Genomic DNA, 23956 nt, shown 5'->3' on the forward strand with positions numbered 1-23956 from the left:
ACTGTGTTGCTCTCTTGCTCATCATCATATTTCTTCTCTGTGGAGATGATGCGGATATTTTTCGGCACAGAAATATATATATATGTATATATATATTATGCCGTAATATTATTCGTAAATTTAAGGAGTAAGCGAGAGATCGGCAATGGATTTCGGTTATTCTCCTTTGCAGTAATGGGTGACACATTATAAATCGTTAAATTAACATGTCCCATTGTTTGTTTGTTTGTTTGTTTGTTTGTTCTTTTGGTTTTTCTATCTTTTTTTGACTTGTTTCATTCGGTATAAGAAACCCTACGATTACTACTACTAGTACTACTAAAACAATAATCAATAACAGAGCAAAGTTGAAAGCTAGATAAATTTTTAGAAAACCAAGCGTAAACTTTGCTCCCTTAGAAAAAACAACAGGAATTTCGGAGTCTTTTTGATAATTTCTTTATCCCTCTCTTCATTTGGCAACAAAAAAAAAAAAATAAAAAGAAAAAAAAAGAGAGAACAAAAAAAAAACTTTGCCTAAATGAAGACTACTTCTTCCTTCAAGGCGGGGGACATAGTTTGTCCTATATCAGCCGACTACACGTTTGGACATGGTGAACTTGTCCTCCCAGACGGAAGCCATGTACGGCATGATGCAAAATTCAATGCCACTATCATCAGTCGTTTTATCATTGCCACAGAAGACCTTGCAGAAGGTCAGGAAGTGCTAGTGGATCTCAATACATTTGTATATGAATCGGTGGAGGGCGAAGAGATGCACATCCCTGGGTTTAAAAACCTCCCGGATGTGGAGAAACAGCGGCTGTATATATACGCAGACGAGCGTGTGCGGCAGCAGGCAATTACCGATGGCTTTATCCCCCGCCGCAGTGAAAGTGAAGTGGATGTTGTGCGCACAATAAACAAATCAAGATTGGTGACGGTTTCACGCGGAAATCATGAGGCGCAGAGTGTTGTATTTACATCAACTGGTGTGTTGCTCCCGTTTCCGGTCCGCAGCACAATTGAGTTACCGGGCGAACGACACTTGCGACTCACTGGTGGATCTGAATTTATACGCCATGCCTGCCAGCCAAATCTCTGCCTTAAAATTGATGGAGATTGTATTCGTGCCATAGCCCTTCGTCCTATAGAAGATGGAGAGCAACTTACTTGTAACTATCTCTATACGGAATGGGATATTGCACAACCTTTTTGCTGTGCTTGTAATACATATTCCTGCTATGGGTTTATACGAGGATTTCGTTACCTTGACGCAGAACAACAAATGCACCTATTACCCCACGCAAGCGCTGCAATTCAAGAAAAGTATAATGCACCATCCCTTTCTGGCGCATCTTTAACTTTCTTGAAGGAAAATACAGCTGTATCACTTACCTTTGAAGGAAAAGTTGCTGCTCAACGTTATATTCCCTCTGGGACTGTATTATTTCATGTAAATCGTTTTCGTGTACAACCACGTGAAGTTATCATTGACGATTTACAGATACCACATAGTTGTGATGCAAATACTATATTACTAGAAGGTAGGTTAGTAGCAACTCAACCATTACTACCTGGAGATTTTATTACCCTGAATATATCTACTTTATTCTATGAAATTCCACTTCCTTTTGATTGTTTATGCGGATCTCACAACTGTATACATCTTGTTAAGGGATTTTCATCATTGAGTGATAGTGAAAAAAACCGACTTATGACCTTTACAGATATCTCTGTTCTTACAGAAGCCCTTCGTAACGGATATTCTATAGAGAGTTCTAGTCCATTGGTAAAAATTACAAAAGATCCATTAATTGGATATGTTACATCTGCTGAACATTTTATACCAAAGGGCACACGTATTTTCCATGTTAATGGATTTGTCCTACCCTTTCCAACAGTTTATACTGTATTTCTTGGAGAAGGTAAACATTTACTTTTTTCTGAAGGAGCACAGTGTTTGGGACACAGCTGCGAACCTAACACACGCCTTTATGTGGATGCTTCAAATGGTATTGTAGATTGTGTAGCTACACGAGACATTCAACCTGGAGAGTATGTAAGTTTTAATTATCTTACCTCTGAGTGGGATATGGCAGTACCTTTTAAATGCAGGTGTGGAAGTTCATCATGCCATGCTGTAATTAAAGGATTTCGTCACCTTGATGAACGTACTCAATTAAAACTTTGGACACAAGCAACTACAGGAGTAAAATTACTTTTTAAACATCATCGACGAAGTGCACTCCCTACTCTTAGTAACTCTTTGGTTACTCTTGATGAAGATTCTGGTGATCTTTGTGTAGCCCGCGATATGCCTTCTGGTATAATTCTCTTTGAAGCAACAAATTTTACTGTTATAGGAGATGAAATTGTATTGGATGATATTCGAATTAAACATTCATGTAATCCAACTGCTGTTTGGCTTGATGGAAAAGTTGTTCTCTGTCGTGCATCACTACGAGGAGATGCCGTTACCCTTAACATTAATCATCTTATCTACAGTACCACGCCTTTTGAATGTATTTGTGGATCATCCAATTGTGTTAAAAGGGTATGCGGTTTTGAAGGTCTTACAGAAGATGAAAAAGAAATTGAGATGTTATATGTTGACCCACAAGTTCGAGCTACGGCAGTAAATAATGGATATTGTATTAAAAGTTCTTCTCCTCTTGTGGAAGTAAAGGCTAATGGACGTATGGGACAAGCAACATTTGCAAAAGCGGATATTGTAAAAGGAACTCGTTTTTTTAATGTTACAGGTCTTGTTATACCTTTCCCAACCATATACACCATTCTTATTGCAGATAAACAACATCTTCTTTTCTCAGATGGAGCACAGTGTTTAGCGCATAGCTGCGATCCTAATGTTCGTATTATTGTCGATAATACAGCGAGACGAATTGAATGTATTGCATTACGAGATATTAAAAAGGATGAATTAATTTCTTTTAATTATCTTACAACAGAATGGGATATGCAAACTCCATTTACATGCCTATGTGGTTCAGCAAATTGTTATCATGATATAAGAGGATTTAAGTATCTACAAGATGAGTTACGTCAAAACTTATGGAGTATAACAACTCCAGCTATTGCTTCATTAGCAGCAAATGAAAAAGGAGTAGATGCTTGGATGCAAATTGCTTCAGAACGTTTATTTCTTGAAAATGATGGTTCAGTACATATTGGAGATAATATGAAAGAAGGAGTAGTTCTTATTAATGTTTCTTCTGTAGAGATTCGTAATAGATTTCTTTACATTGATGGATTACGTCTTGGTCATCATTGTTCACCTACTGCAGCTCTTATTGAAGATAAAATTGTACTCATTCGTACAGTTAACAGAGGAGATGAACTAACAGTTGATCTTAACTGTGTCAGTTATGCATTTTCAGAAGAGTTTATATGTAACTGTAATCGATTTAAGCCTGAACACATCATAAAAGGATTTAAATATTTGGAAGAGCGAGAAAAGTGTTCACGAATCGCCTTTACAGAACTCAGTGTACGTTCTGCAGCTCTAAATGATGGATATAAATTGGATTGTTCGTCTCCTACCTCTTCTTTAATTGAAGTACGTAAAGGAAACACTGGAATGGAAGCGTATGCTCGTACGAATATATCATCTGGTAGACGTTTTATGAATGTTACAGGTCTTTGTTTACCATTTCCTACAGTAGGAACGGTACAATTGGATGAAAAAAAACATTTGTTACTTTCTGATGGTGCAGAATTTATTTTACACAGTTGTAATCCAAATACTCGTATGTGTGTAGAGGCTGTAAATAACAGAATTACATGTGAAGCTTTGCGTGATATTGAAAATGGAGAATTAATAACATTTAACTATTTAACCACAGAATGGGAATTACGTGCACCTTTTCGATGTCAATGCGAAAGCTCAGAGTGTTTGCATGATATTCGCGGTTTTAAGTTTCTTACAGGTGCACAACGTATGGATTTGCAACATCAAGTAACACCTTTTATGCGTCATATGACAAGTACACATACGATAGTACATTTACCATCTTTTCTAAAGAAAAATACAAATGGAATGTTGCAGTTAACAAATACGGTGACTCGTGGAACTGTTTTGTTGGAATCTTCTGATGTGGATATTCAACCTACACAAGTTTCTTTTGGTGGGGATGCTTATATTATTCAACATAATGCAAATCCTAATGCTGTATTTGTTGAAGGTCGTTTTATCGCCTTACGTACTATTGAAGAGAGTGAAGTAATTACAGTAAATATGAATTTGTTCGTATATGATATGAAAATTCTCTTTCCATACGCCTTTGCAGAAGGAGTTAAGGGATTCCGTTATCTTGAGGATGAAGAAAAACAACGAAAGTTGTATTTATGTGAACCACCTGTACGTGCCCAGGCTATGCGTGATGGTTGGATCGTAAAGTCAACCTCCCCGCTTATTGAAGTTCATCCTAATGGTAAGATGGGACAAACTGCATATGCTGTAAAAGATATTGCACAAGGTGAAAAATTGTTTCACGTAACAGGTCTTGTTGTACCTTTTCCTACAATGTATACTATATGCGTGGGAGAAAGTAAACATCTTCTTTTCGGTGATGCCGCAGAGTGTATTGCCCACCATTGTGAACCTAATGTACAAGTGACTGTGCATGAAGAAGATGATTCGCTGGAATTTATAACCATTAAGCCTATTTCAGCAGGAGAGATGGTGACATTTAACTACTGCTCAACGGAATGGTATATGAATACACCATTTGTGTGTTTATGTGGATCTACACATTGCGCACAGACTATACGTGGCTTTTCACACTTGAGTAATGCGGACCGTCAGCGTATTTGGCCTATTACGAGCACTGTGGTCCGTCGATATGCAAGCAGAGAAGGTCACTGAATGAATAAATGAATGAGAGGGAGGGAAAGTGATTATGGGTGTGGGGGGTTTGTAGAACACTTTTGATGTTCTTTTTGTTTGTTTTGTGGTATATATATATATATATATATATATATATATATTCTCTTATTTTTCAGGTATTGGGTACATTAGTCATACCTTTTTTATTATGGTTGACTCCTCATAGAGTGGAAAGAATAAAACATTTCCTTGGGTGGTAGGTGAATAGAATATTTATTTAGTTTCTTTTTTTTTGATTTTAAAGGACTCTTTATAATCTCTTGATGACACGCTTTACTATTACGGGCTAATATGATAAGTCGAATTTTTTTTTATTGGTTGTTGCTCTTCTATCTTTTTTTATATTTGATGTAGGGACGCCCGAATAGATTAGGGCTTTTTTTTTTTCTCTCTCTCCCTCCGTGTGTGTGAACTGGCATACACATATATTCACATATATTCACAGGTATATATATATATATACAGAGTGAAATAATAAAAGGAAGAACAAAAAAAAAAAAACTGGAAAAGAAAAGAAAACGAGAGACAATGACGTCTGCAACGCGATTGTTGCATTTTTACAAGAATGATGTCTCGAGGAGTTACGTTAATCCCATGCGGCGATGGGTATATCACTATCTCTGCGGTGGTGCTCTCCTTGGTGGTGGATTGTATGTCTATGGACAGTATCAAGTGGCTGGATGGGAGGCGGCACGTTATCCAGAGCGTGGCGATCACCTATGTTCACCAAACATGTTAGAAATGCTCTCCTTGCTTCCGTTAAATTACTTTTCATATGCTTTTGGGTGTCTTAGCGAGTGTGAGTACCTTCCTGAGTCGTTTCATCGCTTTTTCATTGGGGCGATTGTTTGGTGGTATGGTATTGCATTATCCGAGGGAACGGAAGAAGAGTTTTCAACTCTTCAGGAATTCTTTGTGCGGGTGTGGAAGCCTGAGTTACGGCCATTAGCATCAACTCCTGTGACTTCCCCTTCAGATGGAATAGTATTATCTGTGCAGGAAGATATCACAGATGATCAATTGGTGCAAGTAAAGGGAATGACATACAGCATCCGACGACTCCTTCATAGGGATATGAGTCCTGTGGAAAAGGGAGAAAAACGAATAGCGATTGCCCTTCATCTTCGTACGCAAGACTATCATCATGTAATTGCCCCATGTTCATTCCATTGCAGTGAAGTAGTATACATTCCTGGAGGATTGTTACCACACACACCAGCAGGATATCATTGGATTCCTTCGATTCTTCCCCTTAATGAGCGGGTGGTACTCCTAGGACGGACCAATAATGTCTCCACTAGTAACAATAGTGTTAGTGCTGGTAAAAGCAGTAAGAATAGTAACAGCAATAATAAAAATAAAAATACCAATATTGGGATGGCTCTAATAGGTGGTACCTTGACAGGACGCATTATGCTTCATTTTGATGGTAGAGTTCAAACGAACTACTTGAATCCACCAGAGTATGCGGTTCATCGACGTTATTCTACTGATCCTCTTTTCCAGAAAGGTGATCCCTTATCTACCTTCTACTGGGGTTCCTCTGTTGTTCTCGTAATGGACGTACCGCAGAACGCCTCTTTGGCTGTGAAGGCAGGTGATGTTGTTAAGGCTGGAGGGACGCTGATTGCATATTAACGCCCTTAGAGTCTGTTTCTACCTTTATTTTCCTTCTTTACTGTGTGTGTGCCATCTATTTTTGTCTATTTATGTTCCTCATATTTCCTTGTATATCGTCTGACTTTTTTAACTATTCAGTATTTATGCATTTTTTTTTTTTTCGTTTATCTGATTGGTTGTTGTTGTTGTTGTTGTTGTTTTCTTTTGAAAGCAAAAGTAACTATTGTTACACCTTCTTCCACTCAAAAAAAAAAGAAAAGGTTAATACAAACAAGTCGTAATTGTATTTTCTATATAAAGTGGAGGCGCTAAGAGTGTGGTTATATTATAATGACTGAAATAACCTACCATTGCTCTATAGCCGGATGCAGCAGAGGTGAGTCTCTTGTACCACAAAATTGAAAAACTTGACAGTGACTTAAAAAAACGCGAACTACACCTCGCAGAGCTCATTGATGAAGTTGTGTATGCAGAGGACCATAAAGAGCAGGCCGTCCGTCGTGCAGAAGCTGCCCGTTATCTCGTCATTCAGCTGGAGAGTCTCCTGCAGGATATGCTGGGATATGTAAAGGTGATTGATGGAAATGTGCTGTTGCCCGCCTTTCTCGAACTCACCAGTGTTGTACCGCAGGAGCCCGTGATGAATCGGGAGGCCATCATTCACGCACTGCAGAAGTTATCGGGAGATAATCTTTCCACTCGGACGAAGAAACTTATTGCAGCCGTGCGGGAAATTCCATCAGAGACGAAAACGCTTGCCGCACGTGAAGTGTTTATGCGGAATATGACGGAAGAACGTGTGAATATTGAGGGTGGTATTTTGCTTTGTGGACTCTTACTAGATAATAAGAATGAACTCAATGCGTTATTGATTGACCTAGGCGATCGTGTGCGGTGTATTCTTCAAGGTAAACCTTGTGAATCACTTGAAGGAACTAGCCGTAGTGTTAGGGCCTTCAAAGGTGTACCGTATGAATCGGACGAAATTCAAGAACAAGTTCGACGAATTGAGGAAGAACGTGATGAACTTCGTCAGCAGATATCTGTAAATGGAAATACTATGGAACTTAACCGTGTCCTTAAAGAAGAAAGAAAGAGTATGGAAGAACAACTTCTAGAAGCTCATCAACGAATTTTAAAGGAACAAGACGAAACACGAGAAATGAAATTACAAGTGGAAACACTTGAACAATATGTAGAACAGTTGGAGCATGAGAAGGAGTTATTTCAGAGAGAAGTTAAGGAACTTAAGCGTGATCAGGTTATTCGAAGTCGATCTCATTTTGATGAACGACGTGCAGAGGAAGAGGCACAACAAATGCGTGCTGAATTGAATAGTGTTATAACAGAACACTCTGGGTTACGAGCTGCAATGGAATCACAGCTAGCTGATCTCAACGCACAAAATAAAATTCCTCTTACAGAGAAAATATAGTTCAAGGAAAGGTTAGATAGTAAAGTTGATCAGATTGCTACGCTGCAAAAAATCAATGATGGATTAAAACGGGAACTTTTTGAGGTACAACAAAAGATGCTTTCTAGCTCTTCACCCATTTCAATGAATGGGAGTGTTAACAACAAAGGTGGAAGTGGAAACATGGTCGCTAAACCCACAACAGACTCAAGTGTGGTTGAACGACGCTTGGCAGATGTTTCAGCGCGTTTTGAAGCAGAAAGAAAACAGATTGTCGCCCAATTCGATCAAGAACGTGAACGTTATAAGGCAGAAAGGCAGGAATGTGATGCACTTGTGGAGCGAATGGCAAATGAACTTGAACAACTTGCCATGGATAGTCGCTCCCTACGTGCTTCTGCTGCACTACGGCAGTTGTAGAATTCACCTAATCGTTTATTTGGTCTTATTTACCAAGTTATTTTTTTTTCTCTTTACCTCGAATAATAGTGGAAAGTTTTATCGAACTATACGTATAAACACATTTACAATGGGGAAAGGATATGAGGACTCCTTTTTCTGTAGTTATTATTTAAGGAACTTAGTGATGATCTTCACTCAATATCGACAATTTCCTTTTCCTTTTTTTTTCCTTTTTTTATTATTTTGATGGTTAATAATAATATACCGTCCCAAATGGGAAGAACGTAGGGAAAGGGAATCCTTTAGTTTGATGTTCAGAATTTCTGTGATGGAAGGGTGTGGGAAGTCTTTTTTTTCTCTTTGGTTTATTTGTTTTTTTCTCTGTACAACGTGTTTATTTGTTTTTTTTTTCCTCTTTCTTTCCTAATATGTATATATTTATTTATTTGCTATTTCTCATGTTATCTGATATGAAAAGTTACTCTCATTTCATGGCTAGTATCGGCCCACGTTTAGCATGGCGTCAAAAGTTGCGAATACATATCAAGGCGATATTCCAGGCGATTCCCGCCTCGCTTCTGATTGTAGGAGAGGGAAAAGATCTCTATTACCGGGCAACATGGGAAGTAACAGAGATTCCACCAACTGACTTTAGTACTGGAGATGTAGTCGCTATATGCAATCGTTGGTATACATTGCCTACATGGAATCATGTACTTTATAGTTTACTCTCAAAAGTGCTTCTAAAGTCTACCTGGGATGATGTTGGAGTTATTTGGATGAGGAATGATGTACCGTATATTTTTTTCACTGAATTTGAAGGTGCAAAGGTAATGAGTATGAATGAGTTTATTGAAACACGATTACCACGTGGAATGGCTGTACGAAAACTAATAATAGATGAACCACATGTTTCACGCCGACCGAGTTCATCTGTAGCCGCACTGTTTGCAACAGAAGTACAGAAGTTAACACCTCATCCATGGTATATTTTTTCTGCAAGCTTGCGTCATGGGCCAGAGTATAAGTATTATGAGTTTGCGCTGGAGATGAGTAGACAGAGGTATAAGATTTATGAAATGAGGAAACGAAAGGCATCTTCATTAGCTGTAAAAAAGCAGGAAGAAAAATTTAAAGAGATGGAAAAAATGCGTCAGCATTTATCAACTCTTGTGGAACATGATGGGAATTTTAGACTGTTTAATGGATCAATGGTGGCCTCATTTTTAGCAACTTTTGATCTACTCGATAGGAATTTGCCTCCACCCTCTCGTTATGTACCACAGGACTTTGCACATGATTTACCGTTCAAATGTTTGGCTAAACTGGAGGAACCGGTTGTATTTTTCAAGAATTAAGTTAAAGTTTGTATTGATTGCTCTGCTACATGGGAATTTGTATGTGGAGTCTGTATAAGGTATACATGTATATGCGTATATACATGTATTTTATTTATTTATTTATTTTATTTATTTTTTGGATGGGGTTGGGGAAGTAAATGTGAGAAAAAAAAAATAATAATAAAGGGAGTGCATATGTTGTAACAATATTTTAATCTACTACTAATATTTACATACACGCCGCTGAGATCTCATACACACTTACTATTATTATTTTTCTTTCTCTTGAAGTAGCAGAAACGAAACGGAAACAAAAAAAAAAATAAGAGGGAATCTAATGCCCGTGCAATCACATAGACGAACATTGCAACCAGCAATGAGACGTGTGACGTTTGGATCAGTTACGGTTATACGTGTCCCGTTATGTAATGCTACTTACTCTCTCTCTAACCCAGAAAGTCCTGTATTATATGAGCCTACTTTAATCTGTTCACCTCCCACAGAGAAGGAGAACTATTTTACGACTTTAGATGAGATGTCGGTATCGCATAATGGGGTAATGGTGGCCTCACCGCATTCTGATTCTTCACTACCTCTCACTCAAGTAGCTTTATGTTCTTCTATGGAAAAAGAAAGTGATGAAATTAGTACACTTATTGAAGAAGAAGAAAGGCATGTATCGTCACCGCCTGATTCAGGAACACAAGCTGCTTTTGGTTCTACGCAAAGAATCTCATCTATGAGTAGTAGTACCTTTTCTTATCCCTCACCAGTCACATCTTCTCTTTTTAGTTTGAATTTCATGCCACCTCCAGTGAGAGATGATGATAATGATGATAATACTAATAAAGAGGAGGGGGAAGAGGAAATTCTTGGGGAAACTCCACTCTCATGGACTCCTGAAGATATCTTAAATTCACTAAAAAGAAGTAATTTAGACGAAAACGATAGAATAGCAGCGGCTCGCAGTGTCCGTTGTCGTGTGGAACTTGAAGATGCCGCACCTCCCAATGTCTGTGTGTTCTGTCATGATGGCACTGGGAATATTGAGTGCTATAGTGGTTATCATCTTCACCTGGTTTGTGCCCTATGGTGCCCAGAAGTGTATTATGATAAAGAAACATCAACTCTTATGAACATTGATGCCGTATTGGAGAGATGCAAACTTATAAAATGTGTCTACTGTAGAAAACCAGGTGCGCCTGTAGGGTGTGTTATTGAGAAGTGTCCGCGTAGTTATCATTTACACTGTGCGATAGATGCTGGGGCTCAACTGGATGAAAAAACGTTTGAGCTTCTTTGTCCAAAACATAGCAAAAAACAGAGCTAGATATGCTTGTTGCTTATTTTTATTATGCAATTTTTCGGTTTTTTTTTTCTTGTTTTACTTCGATCTCACCATGAGAGAACAATTGGTTGTTTGCATGAACTACAGAGAATATCATACCAATCTTCGTTTATGGTTCACTTATTATATTTCCTTGGTTCTAATAATTTATATTTATAATGGGAATGCTAAGGATGATTTATCAATATTAACTTTGGTTCAAATCTTAATTTTTTTGGTTATTTTTTTTTTTTCCTTTTTTACTCCAAGTAGAGCGTTAATTAACGGGTTTTACTGGGACTAAGATATTTTTTGTTTTTACACATCTATTAGCTAAGAGGAATCAGAAGAAAAAAAAAATGCTTGATGCAGCAGCTATTAATAATTCTATGCTGCATGCTATTGAGGATGGTGTTGTAGCCGTATTTCTTCTTGATAGAGATGGTGTACTGCTCTCTTCTGCCTCCGCTGATCCGGAGTATGTTCATGCAAAAGAACGAGCTATGATTATTGCCGCAATAGGTAATGTCTGGCGAGCTTGTGCCAGTAACGATTTGGCAAAAAATAAACTTACAAACAAAGTAGAAAAAGAGTCACTAGAGCAGGTTCTCATTGATTTTGGTAAGAATAAGCTATGTGCTATGTCTGTTGGTGGAAATGCGATTCTCTGTTTAGTGGGTAGTGGAATGGAAATGGGTCTCGTTAAGTTGAAGACAGCAACGTTGCAGCGAAGACTAGACTCATATCTGCGACCTGTACTTTCAGCAATTAATCGAGTCGTATAAACCATTTTCTTTGTTTGTTTCTTTGTTTCGTTGTTGTTCGTTTGGTATGCCATTTCTTCTAAGAAGTCTAGGACTTTTTCCGAATTGCCTTGTTACAGCAGTCTTTGTTTTTTTTTTTTTTTAGAAAAATAAAGTGAAAAAAAGACACTAACATATTGGCCTGATATGAGAAAAAAAAGGGAAATAAAAGAAAACAGACTTCTTATGTTCCTCTAATAAGTTAGTAGGCTTGTTTTTTTTGTGTGTGTCTTTTGCTCTTTAAACTGTTTGTGTTTTTCTTCTATTTGTATATATATATATAACTCCTTCTGTTCATTATTATTATTTTTTTGAGGGTGTACAGCATTCACAAATGCGGAGACTGGGTCGATGGTTTCCGCAGCGTATGGCTGCCTCACGACCACCTCTTCTTCTTGCACACCGCAATGTAGCAACAGACGGTTGGGGGAGTAGCAGTAGCAGCACTATTAGTGATAATAATAATAATAATAATAATAATAATAATAATAATAATAATAATAATAATAATATGAATGATAACATTAGTGATGTTGTTAGTGGTGGTAATAGCTATTACGATTACCTTGATCACCTTTGGAATCGTCAGTGGTTTGGTACGGCGGAAAGTCTAGAGGCGTTGCCGGAGATATCACCGTTCGCCAACTTTTTTCTTGCATGTCAAGAAATGTTAGGACTTGAGTCGGCAATGGCGATTCTTCTCTTTGGTGCGATTAGTCGACTTTCCACACTTGGCTTCTCACTATATGGGGAGCGGGCCTCGGAGCGGATGCGAAGAGCGATGCAGCGGTTAAAGGCACCACATGAGGCCTTTCAACGTGTGTATTATCGCGAGGGATCAACTGCGTTGGATATACAACTGGCGGCTACGGCACTTAAAGGTGAACGTCGTCGTGTATTTGCTGAAGAGAAGACATCTAATTTAATGTGTTTAACATCATTGATGGGAACACCTATTGTGCTTTTTGGACTTTTTCAGACAACAGCCCTTTGTGAGAATCCACGACTTGATATTGGTACCTCTTCATTTTTATGGTGTACGGCGATGACACTACCAGATCCTTATGGAGTAATTCCCGCTATGTTTTGTCTTTTAACGTTAATGAATTTTGAATTGTCTATCAGTAAAGAATTAAAAAAAGGATGGATGTCAAACATTATCTGGGGAGCACGTTTAGGCTGTCTCTGTGTCCTTCCAGCCATGATACACATTCGTGCTGGTGTTGCACTTTACTTTGTTGGAATGAGTTTGGTTGGTTTACTGCAACCCATATTACTACGCCTGGATGTGTTCCGTAAACGTTTTGACTTTCCAGATCAGAAACTTGTAGAGGATAACAAGTCTACGGTTTCAAATGATGAACTTCACACACGTATGTCTGTGCAATTTCCTTATTTGGCCCATTTATTTAACCCAGAAACGGAGGAAAACACGGAACTCCTAAAGAGTTCATCTGTTGTGCGAGCACCCATTTCTTCCTCTCGTAGTCGCTGTGGTGAAGCTTCTTCTCACAAGGGCGGTTTACAATCCATTATACGGGAAGAAATATCACGCATGGGAGAACGTTCTTCTAATTCTTCATCTATTAATACTACTAATACTACATCATCATTATCATTATCGAGGAAAGGTGCTGATTTTGCGAAGTCAGGATGGAAGACGACGCAGTTGGAATTTAGTGAAGAGGAACTTGTTGCTGAACTTGGTGGATTCGACAAGGGAAAAGGCAATGAAAGAAAGTAGTCAGTTGATAATAACTGAAGTAGTCTTTCTCTCTATTTCTTTCTATCGCGTTATCTGTCTCTCTGTTTCGTTTATTTTGTTTGCTGACTCCCTTGCAGAAGAAGCGTAGTGGGTAAGCTAAAGAAATGGACGTGCACATTGGAAATATAACAAATATTGGGAGAAAAACTTTCCGAGAGTAAGAATAAAATTTTTTAAAGAAAAAAAGGTGTTATTTTCTTTTTTTTTTTCGGAATTTTTTTCTAAATATATATGGATATACGATGTGATCATACAGAGATAGATCTTTTTTTATTTCCTTTTTTGTAGTTATTTTTTTTTTAATTTTCTTCTTAGATGTATGCTGGAGGTACGAATAGAGAAATATGCAGTTTTTGTTGACAAGGTTGAGAGTGTTCGACAGCGAATAGCGCAGTTGAGCCAGTGGCTATCAACCCCACTCTTAATGGAGTACAAGGATGTGCGTATTACACCACGTTATCTCGTTCTCAATACAACGGTTCCTGAAAATGTTGAAATGCAGCCCTTACAATATCCCGTTTCAGAGGAAGAGGCACGTTTGATGGTGCGGGGAATTCTTCGAGCACTCTACGCCCTTCACAGTCGTCATATCGTGCATGGACATCTACGCCTGGAAACACTTCGCATGCATCCAAATAGTGGGAATATCTTATTAACGCAGCATGTGCTTCCTATAGATTTATTTGTACCCTCCAGTGATGTCGGGCGAGAGGCGTGGCACTGTTGTGCCCCAGAGATAAAGCGGAACTCCACGTTTGATTATAGTGCCGATATTTGGGCCTTGGGGGCGGTGTTTATGCAGCTTGTGGCACCGGCGGGGAAAGTGTATCGGACAGAAGATTTGCTCGAAGTGGATGTTCTTTCACCGGATGTCATGGCATTAAGTCCATCCGCGGTGAGTTTCGCCGTACAGTGTTTGAATGAAGAAGCAGAAGCTCGGCCTACGGTTGCGGAACTACTTATGCATCCTTTTCTCGCAGATAAGGAAGAGTGGCCTGACAGCTATGAAAGTGGGAGCGATGATACAGGTGAAGAGATATGATATTTGATATTATTGTTTCGTTTGTTTGCTCGTTCGTTCGTTCTTCAAACAGATAACAATTTATTCACTCATTCATTTTCTCTTTATTTGTTTTCCTATATGTGTATATACGTCTGAATGCTTGGATCTAAATTTTACGGGATTGTCTCTGTACTTTTATGTTTTTTCGTTGATGTTTTTTTTTTTTTAATTTTTTTTTTTGTTATTCTTTTTTTTTTTTCTATTCTCTTTCTTTACAATCGCATCCTTTTTTTTCGTTTTGTTGCTTTCTTACTCTATCTCTCCCAAGACAAAGGTGCACACATTACCATAACTGATGCTATTTAGATGAAGTCCGGCCCTCCCAGGACTTTGCGAGAGCTCGGTGATACCGTTGGGGTTGTGGTGTTGCGTGATGGTGAGCACGGTACATATCAGGATAACGGCAAATCATCAGAAGTACAGCTTCGGCATGTCCTTCTTACATTGGCGTTTTTTGCATTTCTATGGGCTACTAAATATTTTATTATGAGAAAACCTGGTAAGTAATTTAACTATACCTTTATCTTTTTGTTTCTCATAGCGTAATAGACGTTGAAGAGCTAGAGGGTCTTTTTCTGTTTTACCCAATTGACACTTTTTTAATGAGAATAGGCTGATATCTCAATCTTTAATTCTTTTTTTTTTTACTGCTTATCTTTCTATTTATCTATCTCTCTGAGTTTTGAATATTTTTCTTCTGTTTTCTTCTGTTTTTTCCTATTTTCTTCCTTCACCTTGTTGTTGTGGTTCTTGTTTTTTTTTCTTCCGTAACCATTGATTTTGTTTCTTTCTTCCTTTTTCTTATGGTTTGCTACTCTTATATCCTTTCGAAAGCATCTGGTGTAGGGGTAGTAGTGGTGACGTAAAAAGAAGAAAAAGACACACCACGGGTAGATACTAAAACAAAGGGAATCTGAGAAGGGATAGACTATACGTATATATTTATATATAAGTGGTATATAATTTTTGTTTTCTTTTTAAAGAACAATGGCGGATGGTGGAATTGGTGGGAGCGATGAGTCGTTTATTTCCTTTGCTTTTGCTATTGTATCTGTGGTGATGATAATACTCTACATTCCATGGATGATTCGTCACGTGCGTGGAACTATTGAGTATTATACCACACCTAAGAAAAGGCGTACAGGTTTAATAAATCCATTGGTAGAACTCTGGGATTCCTTTACGTATATCCCACGCGTTGTATCCATGTTGGCAGCAGATCCCGGTATGCTTACAGCTGGTGCTCGCATTTGCTGGAGTGAAAAGATATTTTTTCTCCGTTGTGTGATGCCCAAGTTTCTTAAATTCACCCTTCGACCAAAAATTCTTTTTTTATGGCTGTGGATTATTCTCTTTTCCTCCGCCATGTATGCCACACTTACCTTTGACGCCCATGCTATTCTTGGTGTATCCCCGTCTGCCACAACAAGTCAGATCAAAAAGGCCTATCGAGCCCTTTCTAAGAGATATCACCCCGATCACAATAAGACAGAAGGAGCACGAAAAATTTACGTGGATGTGCGTCGTGCTTATAAAGCGTTGGTAGATCGTGAGGCATTTGAAGAGGAAGAGGCAAAGAATGTACATGAGTTTTCTGTGGGTATTGCACTTCCACGATTTCTTACTTCAAGAGAACATGATGGATTGGTGCTTTTTGGTCTTCTTGGTATTCTTATTGGATTACCTGTTATTATCTGGTATAATTTTAAGAGTTCTCAGAAAATTCCACATCTTGTCTGGCGTGTTCGCTTTGATAAAGAGCGTGTAGAAAGTTTTCTTAAACATCTTGGTATTCCAGAAGATCCCAAACATGTTGAAAGGCGTGATTCCAGACGTTCTATCTTACGCGTGCTTATCACACTTGGAATTTTACCAGAAAACTCGAATGAAGCTGTTTTAGCAAATTTTCCTCCATTTCCTGATTTTATTACACGTTGTGTGGAAATTGATAAAAATATGACCTTTTTACAGAATTATTTTGATGTTTCGGCGATACAACTCCTTCATGATTATATGGTGGAGAATGGTGTAAAGTTGTTGGATGAGTTTGCCGCCGCCCATGCAGAATCAAACTCAAATGAGTTAACAGAACCCCAATTGGTCTCATTTACAGAATACAAAGCCATTCGTTATCTCTTGCACCAACACACCGCTCAAGTGGATGATGCATTGGATGAACTTCTTGTGGCAATGGGGGGTAATCTTCCCAGTGCACGTAAATTGCAAAACCTTCATGAAGAAATTTTTGATCTACTCCGTTTGGTCTTTGAAGGAGAAGGAAAACCTCCTCGTCAACATATTCAGAAGCTTATGGCTATTCCACAACGTGTGTCGGATATTGTGGATTCGCTTGAACCGGAAATAGAAACCGTTTATAAACGCGTGTATAAGAACTATATTCAACAACAGGTTGGAAATAAACACGATCGTCGTATGCTCAAAGCCAATATGCGAAGAATGTAGTTGAGAAGGTTCTTTATTCTTCATCATCATTTCAAAATGTGCATGAATAAAAGAAAAGGTGTTTTTTTTTTCATTTCTTTACTTATCCTTAAAGACGAATTATATTTTTATAGGTGTAACAGGATAAGAAAAAGAAGAAAAATAAAGGAAAGGGTTTTTTGCTGAGATACGTTATGCATCATGTGCGCTTTTTCTTTTCTTTTCGATGCATAATATTGCTATTTTTGCATTCCCTAATACCTCATTTTGAATTATCTTTTTGATCCCTTCATGCATTATTATTATTATTATTATTATTGTTATTATTATTATTATTATTATTATTATTATTATTATTATTATTGTGTGTGTATTTGTGTGTGTATATATGTGCCTGTGTATTTGTACCTTTACGAAGGTTTTACAGGTTCTTCGCTTCTTCTTTTAAAAGCAATATTGCTTCTTTCTTTTTGATTTTCTTTTATCGTTTCCTCTATATAATTTGTTGTTTTCTCCCTTTTTTCTCTTCTTTTATTATTCATTATTATTACATACAAAGAGAAAGATATATCTATCTATCTATATATATAATGGGAAGGCTGGAACAACGAAAACTCCCAAAGGTATCACGTAGACCAATGCGGGCTTCTAGCACAGTTGGCACAAAGAAAACACAGGAGAAGTTGGAGAAAAAGTTAAAGAAACAGGAAGGTGTACGACGAGTCCGTGAATTGTCAAAGAAGCTCCGTGAGGAACTTAATAATGAGGAGAAACGAGCACGAGAAGCACGTAAGGCCAACGTGGAACGAAAAGTGGAAAATGAAAAAAAGAGTATGGTAGTACAGAAGATCAAAAATGATAAGGCTATTCGTAAATTAAGCCCGAAACATCGTAAGAAGGCAAGAATATTTATGCTTCATGAATTGTAAGACTGTTTTTTTTTTAATTTTTTGTTTCGCAAATTCACAATCCCTCTTCGTTAGAATATATATATATATATATATATATATATATATATATTAAATCCTCTAACACTCACCTCCTGTATGCATCACGATTAAGTCAATAAACCTTGGGTGCCCTCTTTATTGTGTTTTCAGGTTTCTGCACCTCTATTGGTGTTTGCGTGTTTCTGATTCACGTTATTGTTTTTCTTTTCTTACCATCATATTATCATTTATGTATTTATGGGAGCAAATAATATTAACAATAATTTTTTTTTAAAGGAGGAGATTGAAATGAAAAGAGATATTGTTCCTTCTTTTGTTTGTTTGTATGTTTTTCTTCTTCGATTCTTGGAAAGGCTTTATCTAGTCAATAGAGTCTGAGCCAAAATAAATAAATAAATAAAGCGGCGTAGAGTAGTTAGATGGCAGCTCGTTCGTGCACTCCGCCGAGGGATGGTGCTTCGCCTGATGGAACACCATTTGTCTGTCATCATCGTCTCTCAGACTACCGAACTGAAGGTGGAAACAGTGGGAGTAGTAGTGATAACAGCAAGAACAGCAATAACTCCCCACGTACACCTAGACAACGATGTGAAGGCTTGTGTGGACCAACAATAGATGTTGAAGTAGAACAGTGGTCAAGTCAGGCAATGACACCGAAGCATTCACGTATTGAAAGTATGCATCCCTCAGCAGCGCTTTGTACACCGCAAACGATGCGTGAAGAACTTCAACTGCGAGCTACATTAGATGCCGAGTTAGCTTCTGTTAGAGTTAACTGCAGGTGGCATACAGCTCCCGCGGTGACACCTCTCGTTGATGGTCTCTACGTTGGAGGTTTTCCGGATGAGGAAACCCTAGATATTTTGCGAAGGGAAGGAATTCGTACAATTATTAACTGCTGTGCCGGTGAGTATGAAACTCAGGAAAATATACAAGCAGAGTTTACTGTACATAATTTACCCGCTGAAGATCAGGCTGATTATTTAATCCTCTATCATTGCTACGATCGTTTTGCGGAAGTTGTAAATGAGGCAAAGCAATTAGGTTCTCGTGTTTTTGTTCATTGTATTGCTGGTATTAACCGAAGTGTAACACTCTGTGCTGCGTACATTATGCAGTATCATAACATGGACCCTGTCAGTTGTGTACGCCTTTTTCGAGCACAGGGACGAACAGACATATTGCGGAATGTGTCCTTCCGCCATCAATTGGTAGACTTTTATTTTAATACTTTGTTAACGTGAAGTTCTGCCAAGGATGAATTTTCATCTTTTCTTTTTACCTTTCCTGTCTCTTTCGCTCTCTGTTGTATCAAGAAAGCTTTCTTTTTCCTTCATTGTTTGAAATGAAGACATCTGGCATATGAACACTGTCGTATTGCCTTTTTTTTTCTTTTTTGTTTCCCCGTTTTTTTTTTTTTTTGCTTTTTCTCTTATGGCTTTATTCTGCACTTTGGACGGCTTCTGTTATTTACTTCTTTCATTCACCGTAGGAACCCCAAAAGAAACAGAAAGGAAAAGAATAAAGGCAAACATAGGCGTTGCTTCTGCATCGCTTTTTTTTTTATGTTATTTTTCATGTCAGAGGTCTCTTTATGTTCGATGTGAAAATTTTATTTTCCGCTTCTACCCACGGTAAGATGATGAAACAGAGACATAAATAAGGGAAGAAATTTAAAAAAAGAGAGAGAGAGAGGGAGGGAGAGAAGGAATGGGTAAGGAGAAGGTGGTAGTGGTAGTGGGAAAGAAATACACTACGAGGATGTAGCTAAAGATGCGCTCTCCTTTAATTGATTGTCTTTTATTTTTCTTTTTTATTTCATTGCATTTTGTGTTGGTGATTTCATCTTATTTTGATCAATTTTCTTTGTTTATTCTTTTTTTTTCTCCTTTTCACTTCACTCCTGACCCCATACACACGCAGAAAATAGGGTGCAGGGAAAGGGCTTGAGGAAGAGGAGGTGGAGGCGGAGTCAAGAACGACGACAAGGTGAAGTAACGTCAACCACACTGAACACTAAAATAAAACAGAGAAACACAAATAAGAACAAGGTGGTGGGAAAAAGACATAATAATTAAAAACACAATCAAAAAAAAAGCCTCCATTTCCTTCTCTCCTCCTCCTCCTATTCTCTCTTCTTCTATTATTACCCAGCCTGGGATGCCATCTGGGGACGCCCTCGATCCCTTCGCCATTGTCGTGGATGCCGCCCATGAGGCCACACTCGCCGGTATCGCCGCCCACGCCGCGTTGTCCCTCGCCGACGTCCGGCGCCGCAATCCGGCACTTCACGCGTACGCCCCGGCGGAGGCGCTGCCGGTTGGAACAGTCGTCCGCCTGCCGCCGGCCCTCGAGCAGCGGGGGACTCCGTACGGGAACTATTTCACCATCGGACCCACAGAGGAAGCCCTCCGCACACTGGAGGCGAAACTGGACGCCATGGTGGAGCGGGAATGCACACAGCTGCCAAAGCTGCCCGCTCGTAAAGTGCTCTCCAAGACGGAGCGTATCGTCACGGCAGTGCGGGGGGAGAGTGAGCGGCAGATATCCCGCATTCAGGACGAGTACAGGGAGTGTGGGGAACGTCCAGCTCTGTTGCAGTTTCTGGTGGATGTGGAGCCAGTAAAGCAGATGCGGAGGGAACTTGAAAAAGAATATGATGGAAGTGAATTACGGCTAAAATCACTTGAAACGACAAATCATGAGACATTTAGCAAGTCATTACGACATCGTGAAAATAACATTACAGAGAGTTCACGACATAGTGTGCGGGATACATCAGATGATTTTTGTCTTGTAGAACATTCACATCTTTGGGAATTTACCTTCCTTTCACCAGATTCGTCACTGGAGGTGCAAGATTCATGGGCAGTCCTCTCTTGTCAAACTCTTGGTGCTCTTCTTGACGCATTTGAATGTCGTAACTGTTTACCTGTAAATGTTTCTAAAAATGCATTTATTTTTATTGGTGGAACATTTTATATTGATAATCGTCATGCTGGAGTTGATGGGGCAAATTACGAAGATTTGACTGCTCCAATACGACACTTTAATCCACTACAACAAGAAGAAGTAGAAGGAGAAGGAGAAGATATTTCTCGTACTACCAAAAGTAATAAAGTTGGAGAAAATATAGCGTTTGGTAGATGTCCTGTTAAATATGTCTCACAAACTACTTTTGCTGAGTTAGATTTGCGACTCGGTGAATTTGGTGTACTACGTCATCTTGGATGGTGTAATCACTACTTTTATTTGAGTTCTGTTCATTCTCTTCGAGGTCTTGGACGCGATGTTCGAGAAAGAGGATATTATCCCCACCGTGTTATGAAAGCGCCAACTCGTGTCGTGCGGTGCCGTATGTGTCGGCAATTCCCCGCAACCATCGCTTGCTATAATGATGAACTGTCTCCTGAAAGTCCATGTCCTTATTGTGTTCCCTGCTTTGAGTTGCTTCATGCATCTGATGATGGTACTATTGATGAAGATAAATTTTTTTCCATCAAGCTTTCAGATGGAAAGTTTTTCACATTGTGATTGTGAGAGTGATTTTCTTTTCATTTTGTATATTTATTTTGCTCTATGTCTCTGTTTGTACGTCTCTGGGTAGTGTTTTCCCTCTTGTGCTATGCAGAGATTATATAAAGAAATAAAGGAAATAAAGATGCGTATGCATCCAGAGGTGGAGTGTTTGGTAATAAGATACCAATGTTTCTCGTTTTTATTACTGTTATTTATTTATTTATTTTCTTTGGTACATTCTTTCCTTGTTAATTGTTTTTTTTTTTTTTAATCATCAAATCATTTCTTCTTTATTAAATCTGTTGCAATTATAATAATAATAAAGACCAGAGGAAGCAGAACTAGTGTTTTGTTTTTATTATTGTTATTATCCTGTTGGGTAGATTTTATTATGATCCCCACATCTGCGTTACAGCTTCCCTGTCAGTTGTATTCTGCACGATTTAGTTCTGATCGCGCCCAGCAGTTGGTAGGACTTGGTGGGAAAGATGGTGCAATTTATGTATATCCATTTGAAAAATACACTCAAACCGCACGTTTAGAAGGTGATACTTCTCCCTTAACATCGCTTGTTTTTGATATGCAACAGCGATCTGTAGTGGGTGGAAGTGACCGCGGTAAGATTTCTTTATGGGATATTGCCACAGAGAAATTTATTCGCTCATTCGGAGAAGGTCACAAGTCAACTGTAACAGATATGGACTACCACCGCTGCACCGATTTTATTGCCACCTGTTCACGGGATAGAAGTCTTCGCATTTGGGATACGCGTAAAAAGTCATGTTTACAATCTTATAAAGGTGCATCTGTCCCACTGTGTGCTACACGTTTTTCTCCAAATGGTCGGTGGGCAGTCAGTGGTTGTGCTGAAGGAGTTATTCGTTTATACGATTTGGTATCAGGGAAAGAGTTAAGGGAGTTTCAGGCTCATAAAGGGGCTATCACTTCCATTCATTTTCATCCTGAGCAATATTATATGGCGGTAGGCAGTAGTGATGGATCAGTTTCCTTATGGGAAATGGAAAATTTTACAAAAGTTTTTCAAAGTGGACAACTAGACACCCCAATTGATGCAGTACATCTTTTTGGAAAAAAAATGCTCGTGGCGGCTGATCGTATCTTACGTGTGTATGACTTTGGTCAGATGAGCGATAGCACGGCATCTGCTATAGAGTCACCATGGAATATAATAGGTGATTTAACCTATTCTTCTATTCATGATGAGGCATGGTTTATTGAGTTTAGTGGGTCAACAGCGCACATGGGACGTCTTTCCCTTACTCAACCAGTGGCTACGCCTAAAGTTGCTGTCCCAATGGCAGCATCATCATCATCATCTACTACTACTACTACTACTACTACTACTACTACTACTACTACTAGTTTAAAAGAAAAACAGAAGCAGCAGTTGTTGCAGCTACAGCAACTACAGCAGCAACAAAAGCAACAACAACGACCCATAATGGAGCCAAAGAGTGTGAAACCTTTGGTCCCTACATCATCCCCGGTGCAAACCCCAAAAAATGTGTGCAACCCAATTGATTCTGTGAATATTGTTAAACCTTCTTTTGGATTTCCTGTGGATGATCTACTGAGTTCAGGTGCTGCAATGCTTTCTATTTTACAAAGACGATTGACACACATTCGCGTGGTTCGTTCACTTTGGGTTCGGGAACCCAAGGAGGCGTTAGAATACATTAAGCGACTCTGTGTTGAAGAGTCTGAGATTGGGGTAGTAACGGATTTTCTAGTGGCGATGCAAAATATGCGTATGAAGGAACGCATTAAGATTAATACCCTTCCAGATTTACTAGATATAATCTTATATGCTTTAAAGAGTGATCAAGAGACTCTTTTATTAACTGCTTTGAAAGTTTTTGGAAGCATGAACAGTAGGTTTCGTGCTCAAATGGATGAAGCCCATAGGTTTGCTGCATCTTTTCGAAACGTAGATTCTGGTGCTGAAAAATCTATAATGCAACAATATCACGAGGTCAGTCTAAAGTTTGACGATGTCGCCTTGCTTGTTTACGAACTTAAAGATAAAAAGGGAGCTGTTGGTGAACTGGCACGTGAAGTCTTAAGTGAGCTTCCTCCTGTTTCAAGAATGTTGTAGAGAAAGAGAGAGAATATATATATATATATATATATATATATATATCCATCTCCAAGTCTGTTTTTCTTTTACTCTTTTTATTCTCTGTTCTGTATGGTATATAATTTGCTGGTAAAATGAGCTACGTGATGATTGTTATTCTTTGTTGTTTTTGTTACTTCTATTGCTTTGTTTTTTTTTTCTCCTTTTCGTTTCTTTCATTTTTACTCTCGTTCCACTTCCGGGGTTTTTGCTTTGGTGTTGTACTTCTTGCTCATTGCGGTGGAAACGTATATTATTTTATCTAGTGTTTAAACGAAAAAGAAAA

At 38.6% G+C, this 23956-nt stretch overlaps 15 protein-coding genes across 15 annotated transcripts; all 15 read left to right on the plus strand.

Annotated features, from left to right (window-relative positions):
• Window positions 1-520: 520 nt before the first annotated feature.
• On the plus strand, window positions 521-4867 carry LSM04_008311 (SET domain; the record flags this gene model as incomplete). Its single annotated transcript, XM_067335545.1, has 1 exon — window positions 521-4867. The coding sequence occupies one exon, from the start codon at window positions 521-523 to the stop codon at window positions 4865-4867; it is 4347 nt and encodes a 1448-aa protein (XP_067195405.1).
• Window positions 4868-5416: 549 nt separating this feature from the next.
• On the plus strand, window positions 5417-6526 carry LSM04_004356 (Phosphatidylserine decarboxylase-related; the record flags this gene model as incomplete). The annotated part of the gene is made up of 1 exon (XM_067335546.1): window positions 5417-6526. One exon carries the CDS (start codon window positions 5417-5419, stop codon window positions 6524-6526), a length of 1110 nt encoding a protein of 369 aa, XP_067195166.1.
• Window positions 6527-6597: 71 nt separating this feature from the next.
• LSM04_002883 (uncharacterized protein) lies at window positions 6598-7943 on the plus strand (the record flags this gene model as incomplete). The annotated part of the gene is made up of 2 exons (XM_067335547.1): window positions 6598-6645; window positions 6870-7943. 2 exons carry the CDS (start codon window positions 6598-6600, stop codon window positions 7941-7943), a joined length of 1122 nt encoding a protein of 373 aa, XP_067195079.1.
• Window positions 7944-8039: 96 nt separating this feature from the next.
• On the plus strand, window positions 8040-8342 carry LSM04_003788 (uncharacterized protein; the record flags this gene model as incomplete). The annotated part of the gene is made up of 1 exon (XM_067335548.1): window positions 8040-8342. One exon carries the CDS (start codon window positions 8040-8042, stop codon window positions 8340-8342), a length of 303 nt encoding a protein of 100 aa, XP_067195135.1.
• Window positions 8343-8815: 473 nt separating this feature from the next.
• LSM04_008483 (uncharacterized protein) lies at window positions 8816-9682 on the plus strand (the record flags this gene model as incomplete). Its single annotated transcript, XM_067335549.1, has 1 exon — window positions 8816-9682. The coding sequence occupies one exon, from the start codon at window positions 8816-8818 to the stop codon at window positions 9680-9682; it is 867 nt and encodes a 288-aa protein (XP_067195419.1).
• A 319-nt stretch (window positions 9683-10001) lies between these two features.
• Window positions 10002-10994, plus strand: LSM04_009223 (uncharacterized protein; the record flags this gene model as incomplete). Its single annotated transcript, XM_067335551.1, has 1 exon — window positions 10002-10994. The coding sequence occupies one exon, from the start codon at window positions 10002-10004 to the stop codon at window positions 10992-10994; it is 993 nt and encodes a 330-aa protein (XP_067195466.1).
• A 356-nt stretch (window positions 10995-11350) lies between these two features.
• On the plus strand, window positions 11351-11776 carry LSM04_006936 (uncharacterized protein; the record flags this gene model as incomplete). Its single annotated transcript, XM_067335552.1, has 1 exon — window positions 11351-11776. The coding sequence occupies one exon, from the start codon at window positions 11351-11353 to the stop codon at window positions 11774-11776; it is 426 nt and encodes a 141-aa protein (XP_067195324.1).
• Window positions 11777-12128: 352 nt separating this feature from the next.
• Window positions 12129-13538, plus strand: LSM04_004782 (uncharacterized protein; the record flags this gene model as incomplete). Its single annotated transcript, XM_067335553.1, has 1 exon — window positions 12129-13538. One exon carries the CDS (start codon window positions 12129-12131, stop codon window positions 13536-13538), a length of 1410 nt encoding a protein of 469 aa, XP_067195188.1.
• Window positions 13539-13878: 340 nt separating this feature from the next.
• Window positions 13879-14601, plus strand: LSM04_009568 (Protein kinase domain; the record flags this gene model as incomplete). The annotated part of the gene is made up of 1 exon (XM_067335554.1): window positions 13879-14601. One exon carries the CDS (start codon window positions 13879-13881, stop codon window positions 14599-14601), a length of 723 nt encoding a protein of 240 aa, XP_067195489.1.
• Window positions 14602-14928: 327 nt separating this feature from the next.
• LSM04_005631 (uncharacterized protein) lies at window positions 14929-15129 on the plus strand (the record flags this gene model as incomplete). The annotated part of the gene is made up of 1 exon (XM_067335555.1): window positions 14929-15129. The coding sequence occupies one exon, from the start codon at window positions 14929-14931 to the stop codon at window positions 15127-15129; it is 201 nt and encodes a 66-aa protein (XP_067195229.1).
• Window positions 15130-15609: 480 nt separating this feature from the next.
• LSM04_008989 (DnaJ domain) lies at window positions 15610-17085 on the plus strand (the record flags this gene model as incomplete). Its single annotated transcript, XM_067335556.1, has 1 exon — window positions 15610-17085. One exon carries the CDS (start codon window positions 15610-15612, stop codon window positions 17083-17085), a length of 1476 nt encoding a protein of 491 aa, XP_067195453.1.
• A 569-nt stretch (window positions 17086-17654) lies between these two features.
• Window positions 17655-17993, plus strand: LSM04_003363 (uncharacterized protein; the record flags this gene model as incomplete). Its single annotated transcript, XM_067335557.1, has 1 exon — window positions 17655-17993. The coding sequence occupies one exon, from the start codon at window positions 17655-17657 to the stop codon at window positions 17991-17993; it is 339 nt and encodes a 112-aa protein (XP_067195105.1).
• A 440-nt stretch (window positions 17994-18433) lies between these two features.
• On the plus strand, window positions 18434-19258 carry LSM04_006412 (Dual specificity phosphatase; the record flags this gene model as incomplete). The annotated part of the gene is made up of 1 exon (XM_067335558.1): window positions 18434-19258. One exon carries the CDS (start codon window positions 18434-18436, stop codon window positions 19256-19258), a length of 825 nt encoding a protein of 274 aa, XP_067195293.1.
• A 916-nt stretch (window positions 19259-20174) lies between these two features.
• LSM04_002665 (snRNA-activating protein complex) lies at window positions 20175-21548 on the plus strand (the record flags this gene model as incomplete). Its single annotated transcript, XM_067335559.1, has 1 exon — window positions 20175-21548. One exon carries the CDS (start codon window positions 20175-20177, stop codon window positions 21546-21548), a length of 1374 nt encoding a protein of 457 aa, XP_067195070.1.
• A 376-nt stretch (window positions 21549-21924) lies between these two features.
• LSM04_004531 (Katanin p80 subunit) lies at window positions 21925-23649 on the plus strand (the record flags this gene model as incomplete). The annotated part of the gene is made up of 1 exon (XM_067335560.1): window positions 21925-23649. The coding sequence occupies one exon, from the start codon at window positions 21925-21927 to the stop codon at window positions 23647-23649; it is 1725 nt and encodes a 574-aa protein (XP_067195179.1).
• Between the last annotated feature and the right edge of the window lie 307 nt (window positions 23650-23956).

This window comes from Trypanosoma melophagium, assembly GCF_022059095.1.
Source record: "Trypanosoma melophagium isolate St. Kilda chromosome Unknown ctg1segment0, whole genome shotgun sequence".
Taxonomy (NCBI): domain Eukaryota; phylum Euglenozoa; class Kinetoplastea; order Trypanosomatida; family Trypanosomatidae; genus Trypanosoma; species Trypanosoma melophagium.